This window comes from Tetrao urogallus (genome assembly GCF_951394365.1).
Source record: "Tetrao urogallus genome assembly, chromosome: 6".
In the NCBI taxonomy this organism is placed as follows: domain Eukaryota; kingdom Metazoa; phylum Chordata; class Aves; order Galliformes; family Phasianidae; genus Tetrao; species Tetrao urogallus.
The window spans coordinates 53,123,287-53,134,691 of NC_136819.1; the positions used below are offsets into that span (position 1 = coordinate 53,123,287).

The 11,405-nt window shown below is 46.8% G+C and overlaps 1 protein-coding gene across 1 annotated transcript; it reads right to left on the reverse strand.

Annotated features, from left to right (window-relative positions):
- Positions 1–8,822: 8,822 nt before the first annotated feature.
- HSPA2 (heat shock protein family A (Hsp70) member 2) lies at positions 8,823–11,075 on the reverse strand (the record flags this gene model as incomplete). The annotated part of the gene is made up of 1 exon (XM_079536651.1): positions 8,823–11,075. The coding sequence occupies one exon, from the start codon at positions 11,073–11,075 to the stop codon at positions 9,171–9,173; it is 1,905 nt and encodes a 634-aa protein (XP_079392777.1). The 3' UTR covers positions 8,823–9,170.
- Positions 11,076–11,405: the final 330 nt, after the last annotated feature.

Genomic DNA, 11,405 nt, shown 5'->3' on the forward strand with positions numbered 1-11,405 from the left:
GGCTGGGCGCTCAGGTGGCCCTGTTTACAGCAGTGTCCTGGAAACAGCCAGCTGTCCCCTAGGAGCTGCGGAACCCAGCACGCAAAGTCTCCTCCAGCTTGGGGACTTGTGGCCCGTGCACTCTGCTCCTTCCCATCTCTGCCCAACAGCCTCCCTGGGAATCTTCTTTGCTGAAACAAGGAAAATAAGTGTTTTCTGTGCAGTAAATAACTCAGTGTCACTCATTTGGGCCTTGCTCTCATTTCCCTCTGAGGATAGGGAGCTGCAGAGGTGCTCCTAGTCACTGACACAAGATGAGAAGCAGTTCACCCCCCATACGGACACTGTTTGTACAACACTCTCTGTTTAAACACATTTTAGCTTGAGATTTTTGAGATATCAGAGTATATCTACAAAGTCACAAGTCTCCTGTGACATGTCCCAAATCTCTGTGCAAACAGTCAGCTCATGGTTTGTGAGTTCCCCTGGAGATAATTCCCATAGGCTCAGGCAGGTGGGTTTGAGGGAGGATTTATGATGTTTGGGATGCTTCGAAGCATTGCTGTGTAAACAGAAAATCTCTCATATAGGTAATTCACAGTGGAACAGCATCATTGTGTACACCTGGTACTGCTTGGATTGCACCCCAAACCAGTACAAGTTTTGTTGAACAAAAGCACTCCCTGCCAGTAGAAGTCAAGTCAAGAGAAGGATGAGATTTGGTGTTACATCTAAGCCAGCCTAATAGCTAATTGTTGATGGAAGAGGCATTCTTCCTTTCATCCAGCTTTTACCACCATTTATCTCTGTTGATTCTTTATCTTCTCCGTCCCCATAGCAAGGCAGTTCCTTAAACTGTCAAAACAGTAACCCAGCAAAAATAAATGCGATGCCTTCTGCTGAGTTAGCGCTCCATATCAGTTCAGTGGTGGGTCAGAGAGGGGCCAAAAGCAATACAGATAAAGATGAAGCAATGGGGAGAGATCACACCTTTCAGCAGATCCCTTCAGCTAAAAGGTGAAAAACAGCCACAGTTTAGAAAAATGCACTTTGAAGCTATGAAAATACCTCATCTAAGACTTTTAGACAAGTCAGCTCAGAAAGGCAGAAAGAATATTGCCTGCTTTCAGCTCTTATAGATGTCCTCATTCATTTTTGCAGTATATCCTAATGATGGAAAGTACTCCTGAAAGCAGCACTGCAATGTTTATGAGCACACGGAAGAGTACAGGGACAATCCAATGTAGGGAAATAAAATGTCCATGAAACAATCTGCTTGCTGTCCCTAACTTCCCCCCTATTTCCATAGCTGTCCAGATAATGCATCTGTTCTCCAGTAGGTATTCTTTAAAGGTTTATCCATGCTAATGAACTTAATCCAAGATAAACAAGAACCTCATATCACCCTGAAAATTCAGCTTTGACTTTGCTCTCTGCAGCTTCCTGCTATTGGTTGTTTTTTTTTTAACACACAATTGTGTATGTTTTGTTTCCAGTTGCTATTGCAGGCTGCCAAGTACATACCTACGACTTGGCAGCCAAGTTATATATCTAAGAGGATGAGAGAAGCAGGTCTGAGAGTGACCTCAGATCTCACCCCTGGCAGCCAGGCAGCACTACAGGAAGAGGAGACAGTGGGAGGTATAGAACTAATGGCTCACCGGTTGCCTGCTTGGTAGAGCAGGGCCGTCATCAGCCTCAGGAGACCATCAGCCCATCCTGGAGCCAGTAGGAGTCATGCCAAAAGAGATGCCACAAGCAAAGGACATGCTGGAGATTCCTGGGGTCTCCCGTGTTAGCATTCAAAGTGCAGGGGGGACAAACCTTCAGCTGTGCTGGGGGCGGAAGCAAATTGACACAAAAACCTCAGAGGAAAGATGGGAAAAACTACCTACAGGGAGAACAAGTGGGCCTGATTCAGGCACCAGGCTGTACTCTCCTTAATGAGCACTTGCTGGAGATCAGTTTGCCATGGCTATATAATGAGCTAAGGATGCAGAGCTGAGCACCAAACATCCCACCCAGGCTGATCACCCAACTGGATATCAGTCTGAGAGAAAAATAAGAAGCCTGGCTTTGAGTTACAACGGAGTGCCTGCTGGATTCCTGCTCCTACTGCTGTAGAACTTGGGAGCTACAAAATGAGCGAGCCAGAAGATTACAGGAAGAGAAATTATGGTGTGATGGTTGAAGCCATTGCAGCTGATACAGAAAACTAATTTCCATATGGGCTTCAGTCACAAAATTCCAGGCAAATCACTTCAGCCCGCATTTAAGCCTAATGACCATTATTTGCATGATCTTTTCTTTCAGAACGAAGGGCCTTGGCTTCATGGAAGTATGAAATGCAGGACTAAGTACGTACAGCTGTGGTCAAAGTCAATGGGAACTATACCTGAATGCATAATACCAAGCAGTCTGATAAAACAGTTGCTTGGCATTAACAGTGGAAGACCTCATAACAGGCAGATGGTGTTTGGCTTTTGCTGTTTTATCACCTGTGTCACATCTCAGAGGTGAAAGCTAAATGGATGATGTTGGGAAACATTCACATGTGGTGGTGATGAGCTGCACAGGGTGCTCCTTCAGAGCTGGAGCAGGACTGCACATAGTAAAAAAGGCAAGGCAAGCATTGGATTGGCACATATTACTCTCTTAGAGAGCACATCCTACGCACTGACCAAGCCTGGTGCCCTATAGGAAAAAGTAAATAAATCTGTTACCATGTAATTAAAAACTGGGTTACGGTGCATAAGCACAAAGGAAGCAAGAAATAGGATTGCTCACTTGGTCATAATTTCAGCACTTGCTACTTTCCAGTCTGACTTTGCAGCCTTAATGGGCTTTTTTAATATTGTTTCTTGTGATGTTTGTGTCCTTGTGTCTCAGTAGCTGAGAACATTAAACAGTACACATATATATCCAACCCTTGGGTCTGTCTAATGTTTAATTCAGATATCACACCTAGAAAATAAACACATGCATAAACTCAGCAAAAGATCACTGACTCACTAGTCAGTCATTCACTTTTCTGCCTCCTGTTTTTTTTCTTGCTGTGCCAAGCCTGTCTTCCATAGCCCCTGTACTGATTTCCCCCTCTATTCCCAGGGCAGGTTAATGTCAGCCCTGGTTTCCTGGTAATGTTAGACTCTGCCGTGTGTGCTTTAGACACAAAAATACAGAATTCAATTCCACAGTAGGTAATACTTATTCCATGACTATGCCATTTACCTGCCAACTACTTTTACCTGCTCATTAAAAGCATGATTCTGTGTATGAATGGAACGATGTCCTTAGGCGTAACAGCATTAGCACTGGTGTGATTTTTCACGTCAGATTTGTGCAAAATTGAAGCTCCTGTTTTTTTTGTTTTCAGCAATTTGCATTGCTTTCCTCTATCAACCCTGCAGCCTTCACTCTCATTCGTCAGATATCCAAAGCAAAACATGGTGAGAGTGCTTGTGTCTGCCACATGTCCTACAACACCAACACCAGTCTTATCCCAGGCTCAGAGCCCTGTGGCCCAGCTGCCTGCCATGTCCAGCGACATCCATGGACACAACCCTGCCAAAGGAGCTTGACAGTCAAAGGCAGAACCAGCTGCCAAAGCCAGAATGAAGTTTGAAGTGAAATCAGAGCACAGTGACTGCCCAGCACAGCCTATGGGAGTACAGTCTGCCTTGGAATGCCAGAAAAACCAGCTGCACATTCCTCTAATGAAATCCTCATGCAATTACTCCCTCCACACAGTTTATCAGATGAGATTACTGAACATTAGCACTTGTCAGCTGTTTTCACGCAACTAGACGTTTGCCTCGTGCTCCTAACAATCTACCTTTTGTTATTAACACGCCTCTTACAGAAAGGAAGAAGTATATAAATGTGCCTCATATTCAAAAGGCATTTCCAAAAATTTCATTTTGACTCAGTATTCTGAGGTGCTCAGAAATCTATAAGAGTTTAACAAAGATGTCAGCAGCCCAGGTTCTACTTCTTATTCAGGGATTAATAACCATCTTCCTGTTACAGAATGAGGAAAACAGAATAGTGAAAATATTCAATATTCTATTCAATATTGCGAGCTTTGAAAATAATTATCATGGAGAACTTAATTTTCAGGTTTTTTTTTTAGTTTATTGCTGAGAATTTTTATCTCATTTAGGATTTTTTAGCTTATCTACTATCTGTAGTGCCAGAGACAGGACTAAGGACTCGCTAGCATCAGTTATCTTGAAACATGCTGTCTTAGAACATTTGCAAACATGCTGTGAATGGGGTCTGAAGGAAAACAAGAAGTCTGCCAAATGAGGAATAAACATGGTTTTGTAAGAAATGTATTTATGCCTTTAGATACAAAGATAGCAAAAAAAAAAAAGTGACTTTCAGCTATGATTGCTAGACTGCCAGTTCTACTGTGCAACACTGCTTACAAGAATTGATATTTCATGATGGAAGGCAATCAAGACCACTAAATCCATGTGTATTTTTTTTTTTTTTTAGATTCTAGCCTGTGATACATAGCATTAGCACTTCTGGAAGTGGCTTTGTTCCCTTAATTCTATTCAAAACAGATGTTTAACTACTGGCCTGCAATCATTTGGAGCAGTGGCATTTAGACCTGTTCCAACAAATAGGGTACAGAGACAGTACTGCTGACTGCTGCCTTAGCACGAGCAAGAATGACTTCATGCCTTTTTGCCCAAGATGCCACAGAGATCTGTCAGCTTTTGTACAGGCCAGCACACAGAAAGTAATTCCTGAATGATGGGAGCAATATAAGAGGAACAAAAAAATTCTATACTGCTTCTGAATTTACTCAAGAAAAAAAAAAAGACAAGCAAAGAAACAGCAACAAGAAGACTTCAAAAGTGGACTGGCTGCCATCTCTAAAATGCCAGACTGGTGCTGTTATTGGGATGACAGGAGGAACCAGCCTGTCCATGTCTCCACCCTACTGATGCAGGAGAGAGTAAAGACAAATGGGTCATGCAAGGGCGGATCAGGAGTTTTAAATACTGCTGTTTCATATGTGGAAGTGAAGTATGTTGTTGCATCTGGAAATGCTGGCCTGCCCAACTATATAATCATTACTCTGCTGCAAGTAAAATTTACACCAGAGGCGGGCTGCATAAGTATGTGGATGAGAGTGGTGGAGAGATGTGATACCTGACCCACATAGGTGTGCTGGAGAAGCTTTACGAGCATAACTTGTTTTACTGTGGGGTAGGGAGGGGTGGTAACTTTCCTGTGATGAGTAACTGCAGAACATAATTTTGCTGCTGCAAGGTCATCCACGTGGTTTACTGGTTTAATATCAGAGGTTTCCCTCGCACCAAAGTACAGTGTCCCAAATGGAGGCAGAGAACACACCACCATGTGTTTTCTTTAGGGGAAGCTCAAGCCAGGCACAGGGCTGGGTAAAGAAGAAGAAATTTGAAATACCTTGTAAATAATGAGAGCCTGAAATGCTATTACATTGCAATGCAAGACATAAAAAGACACTTCAAAAATGAGTATGCAGACAGGGGTTGAGTGCAGGCCTTTTATGTATCACCTCGCACATACTCTGAAAAAAAAAAGCTGGGACTGGAAATGTGAATTCCCTGAGCACATCTGCCTTCACCCCTCCCTCCTATGCAACCGTGGCAGTGGCTGGCAATGAGGAGAACGAGATTCACAGTGCAACCCTGTGCTGCCACATCTTAGAGCTGTCATCCCTTGGGTGCAACCCACAGCGCTACAGAGCTTGGAGGAGAGCCTCCTGAAGTGCCCCAGAGCTTCCAGGAGAGCCTCTCAAATAAAGAACAGGCATTTCCAGGAGACAAGCTGCCCGGCCCGCGGGGCTCTCTGCAGTGTCTCCCCAGAGATAAAAGCAGGCTGCTGGGGTTATACTGGTTCCTGCCTTTGAGATGGTATCACAAGGACGAGCAGGGCCGTGGCCTGTCTGCTAGGCCTCGCTGCAGGACTTCAAACAGACGCTGTGGAGGCAGCTGACTCACCAGGCCGGCCGGCCGCAGCCAGCTCCAGCACGTCCCAGCTTCCCTGCTCCCCTCTCTCAGAAGCGTTTTAGTAATTTGTTCATTAATTTTTTTTTTTGCTTTGGCTTTTGGGGCTCTTTTTTCTCCACCACAAAGGTGGTGGTGAGCATGGGGAGCGCAGGACTCGCTGGCACTGCACTGCTACATGCCTGCTGCACAGGGAGCAAGGCGCTAAGGTGCTGACAGGATTTAATCATTAATTTGGGTGATTAAATTCTCTGGGATTAATGCTAGGGGTGTTCCTCTATATAAAATAATGCTACTTATATAAACCTCACCGGCAAATACAAGAAGCCATCAAAAGTTAACTCCAAAGTGACATGAGTGCTGTAAGTTAAAGCCTTCTTATGGGCTTGGCTGTTCGCACAGCCCCATCTGAGGATAAGCAACTTTTGGAAACGCAAGCCTGTGGCTCTGGCGAAAGGAGGTGACTTTCCCTGCGAGTCAGGGCAGCCCAAAGGATGAGGCATGCTGAGTGTGGAAGCAATGAAACTGCAGATTTTAGACTAGATTGTTTTCCCGGCATTGCCAAATTCATTTCAGACGTGCAACTACTGCACAGAGCTGTAAGCACACACCAAATGCTCTTACTTGCAAATGAGGAGCAGCATTTTCCCCTCTGACATCTACTTTAGTTATTTAAGAAACAAAGGGGAAAAACTTACAGACACTGGAGTGGGGAAGTCACCACTAACTCCAGCAGGATCCCTTTCACACGGCAGTAAGCTCAGTGCACTGAAAACAACTCAGAGTTATTCTTTGTTTTATAAACTAAGGAGACCAACGCGAGGAACCCAGCTCTGAGCTCTTCGTGCTTTCTGCCTCTTGCATTTTGGGGGAGGGTGTTCACATATTTGAAAGGCTCCTTTGAGCCTTGAGGCTTCAAGTCTTTCCAGTCGTGCAAGAAGGCAGACGTTTCTCATCCTTTACACGTTGCACATAGTCTAGGTGTGTCCAGACTAAAAACTATCACTTTTTCAAGGCAAAATATAAAAATAATCATAATAAAACAACAACCCGCAGTGACTCCAGCATTAGCCTGTTCACAACCTCAACCCCTGTGGTTCTTTAACCTCAGCATCTGTACAGAGCTTCATTCCTGGGGGCTCTGCCCCACTGCTGAAGTGCAGGCACAGACCGAGGTGAGGGAAAGGACAGGTGACAGAGCCCGCGTAGGACAAGCAGCCTGCTGCCTGCATTTAGCTAAATTAGTCCTGCAATGCATTTAAATAGACGCTTGGGAAAAACAGCAAGAAATTGTATTTAATAACTGGGAAGCGACACTGAAGAATGCACACCAAGACCTGAAGAGTAAAGGAAACTATGTGGCAAGGGCAATTACAAGTCAGTCAATAGAAAAAGTCGTTAAGTCTAATTTACAACGACTACGGGGACTGCCCAGTCCTTACCGACGCCCCAAAGCAGTGGGGCTTTAGCCTAGGAAGAACACATCTGCTGCAGTATCACCGTTTGCAGCAACAACTGGTCAGTTACAGATGATGTATTGCTATCATTATTTATCCAGTAGCCCCTAGGAAAAAATAATCAAACAGCCACGGTGTCTCCTACATTCTCGGGGTCCCATATAGGCTACCGTCTGGAAACCAAGAGGTGGATTGCCTGCAAAACGCCGCGTATATAAACGTCAAAAACACACGGGCTGATTATAGCCTTTTGAGACTTCACTTAAGTACTCAGCAGGTGCTTAAGTTGCGGTAATTGACTGCTGGAGTGGTACTGTGATTGTCCTGCCGTTTACATATGAACCGTTCAATAAACTTTAAGTGGTTTCGAGTAATTTGAGACAACAGCTGATCAAACAAGCTTTTAACAAGCTTCGCGTTCCAGTAGCGACTGCAACCCCTCACCGTAGCCGCAGCCTACGCGCTGCGAAACAGAAAGCCGCAGCCAGCGCTTGGCAAACCCACCCCATCAACCGGACTTTTACATCCAATAAACGCTGCACAAGCTTATTTTAGCCTGGCTCTTATAACAAAACGATCTATAGGGCTGCTTCCTGTATCACCAGCGTGCCTCAGGGATCGAAGCACCTTGGCAAGCTCTCCCCTGACCAAGAGTCACCGGACCAAAACACACTCGTTTCCTGCAGCTGCTCCGCTCGCTCCTCCGAGCTGTTTTTTTTTCCCTTAAAGGACAAGGCAGCTCAAAAAGTGCGTATCAGCGGGCTCTTCCAGCACAGCTCGTTAGTTCCAGGCTCCTCTGCCTTCAAACACTGCGGTTTTCCTTTCCATAACGCATCAAGAGCTCTGGAGACAGTTTGTAGGAAAACTAGACAGGCTGAACTACCGCTAAATTTGCCTATGCTACCGACTTCGTCATCCGAGCTCGCTCCCTATTCAGCGTTAACAGCACAAGAAATCCTTGGCAGCTTTACTTTCGATCATCTTCAGCAAGGGAAAAACACTCAGGAAAGTAACAACAGCTCCACTTGCGCGCGAGCAACCCGAAAATAACTCGGTAACGCACTGGACACGGCTGCACCGAGCCCCGCTGCCAGCGAGCAGGGATCCTTTCGCTGCCCTTGCTTTTGGAGGCACACACATAGCGAGCCGCCCTGGGCCCCACGTTGGCCTCCCTGCCAGCTCGGCTCTGAGGCAGCACAGGGAAACCTCCCCGCCAGCCCTTCCCGGAGCCTCCTATCCCCCCAATAACAAAACCCCACTGCCTCAACCCCGCTCGGGGTCTCCCTCACCACCACCCCAACCCCAGCCCCGTTAGAGTAAGGAGAAAGATAGGTTTCTGCTTTAAATAAGTTTTATTTATTACCAAAATCTCCAGAAGCTGCACTTGGCATTTCTCATCTTTCATGAAGTTTTTTTTTCCATGCATAACTTGAAACTTGTCAACTGCAACAGTCGAGTGGTTACTTTAGAAGAGACATTTAAAACAGAGACAAACATCCAGAATACAAATCAGCTGTATCTGAATTAACAAAACTTCTCTATTACTAACCTTATAAAGCAGGACGTGCCTTCCCTTTTATCAAAACCAAGCTGATAGATCTGCCTTTATACACACCCAACAGAATAAACTCTGTTATTGGCAATGACGTTTTTCTTAAACGTTAGAAAAAAAAAATATAAAGCAAAGAATGAAGTGACTGTCCATAAACCAGTCTCTAGTTGAGTCCTTTTAATCTACTTCTTCAATGGTTGGGCCACCAGAGCCACCTGCCCCAGCTCCTCCAGCTCCCTGGTACAGTTTTGTGACAATCGGGTTGCAGAGTTTCTCCAGCTCTTTCTGCTTGTGCTCATACTCTTCCTTCTCTGCCATCTGGTTTCGGTCAAGCCAACTGATCACCTCCCGGCACTTGTCGAGCACTTTCTGCTTGTCCTGGTCGCTGATCTTTCCCTTCAGTTTATCATCCTCCACCGTCTGCTTCATGTTGTAAGTATACGACTCGAGGGAGTTCTTGGCTCCCACCCTATCTCTGTTGGCTTCATCCTCTGCTTTGTATTTCTCTGCCTCTTGCACCATACGGTCAATATCATCTTTGCTAAGGCGACCCTTGTCATTGGTGATGGTTATCTTGTTCTCTTTCCCTGTACTCTTGTCCACAGCACTGACATTCAGGATACCATTAGCATCTATGTCGAAAGTTACCTCGATCTGAGGGACTCCACGGGGTGCTGGGGGGATGCCCGTTAGGTCAAACTTGCCCAGCAAGTTGTTGTCCTTTGTCATAGCCCTCTCACCTTCATACACCTGGACTAAGACACTGCTCTGGTTGTCTGAGTAGGTGGTGAAGGTCTGCGTTTGTTTGGTGGGAATGGTGGTGTTACGCTTGATGAGAGCAGTCATCACTCCACCAGCTGTCTCGATGCCCAGGGACAGGGGGGTGACATCCAACAGGAGCAGATCTTGCACATTTTCAGACTTGTCTCCCATGAGGATAGCTGCTTGCACAGCCGCACCATAAGCAACAGCTTCATCTGGATTGATGCTCTTGTTGAGCTCTTTGCCATTGAAGAAGTCCTGCAGCAACTTCTGGATCTTAGGAATACGAGTGGAGCCCCCCACGAGCACAATCTCCTGGATCTGGCCTTTATCAAGCTTGGCATCACGCAGGGCCTTCTCCACCGGCTCCAGGGTACCACGGAAAAGATCAGCATTGAGCTCCTCGAAGCGGGCACGAGTGATGGAGGTGTAGAAGTCAATGCCCTCGAAGAGAGAGTCAATCTCAATGCTGGCTTGCGTGGAAGAGCTCAGAGTACGCTTTGCCCTCTCACAAGCTGTACGCAGCCGCCTCACTGCTCGCTTATTGCCAGCGATGTCACGCTTGTGCTTACGCTTGAACTCTTCTACAAAATGGTTCACCATACGGTTGTCAAAGTCCTCCCCACCCAGATGGGTGTCCCCAGCTGTGGACTTCACCTCAAAGATGCCATCCTCAATGGTAAGGATGGACACATCAAAAGTGCCCCCTCCCAAGTCAAAGATGAGCACATTCTTCTCTCCAGCCCGAGTACCTTTCTTGTCCAAGCCGTAGGCAATAGCAGCTGCTGTGGGCTCATTGATAATACGCATCACGTTGAGGCCAGTGATGGTACCAGCATCTTTGGTGGCCTGGCGCTGGGAGTCATTGAAGTAAGCAGGCACTGTGATAACAGCATTCTGTACCTTTTTCCCCAGATAAGCCTCAGCAATCTCCTTCATCTTGGTGAGCACCATGGAGCTGATCTCCTCTGGGAAGAAGGTCTTCATCTCGCCCTTGTACTCCACTTGCACCTTGGGCTTGCCGCTCTCGTTCACCACACGGAAGGGCCAGTGCTTCATGTCTGACTGCACCGTGGGGTCATCGTACTTGCGGCCGATGAGACGCTTGGCATCGAAGATGGTGTTGGTGGGGTTCATCGCCACTTGGTTCTTGGCAGCATCCCCGATGAGGCGCTCTGTATCGGTGAAGGCCACATAGCTGGGTGTGGTGCGGTTCCCCTGGTCGTTGGCGATGATCTCCACTTTGCCATGCTGGAAGACACCCACGCAGGAATACGTGGTGCCCAGATCGATGCCGATGGCCGGCCCTTTGCCAGACATGATGACGGATTCCTCTCGGATGTCACTTGCTCGCTCACTCGCAGTCACGTCTCTGCCCCCCGCTCCCGCTGCTGTCTGCGGCGCGATGTGCCGTTGTGGCGCCGCTCGCGCCCTCTTTATAGCCCGCTCAGCCTTCTTCTGGAACCTGCCAGAATGCTGAGGACCAATCCAGACTCCCGACTGCCGCAGTTGACCAATCACCTCCGGGACTAGCCGAAGAGCGCCCACCCCCTGCCTCCTGTCCAATCAGAAGCGTGGCGCCCACTCGCCAGCCCAACCCTCTCCCGCATATTGCAGCCAGATCGGACTTCTTCCTGTTTTTTCTCGATC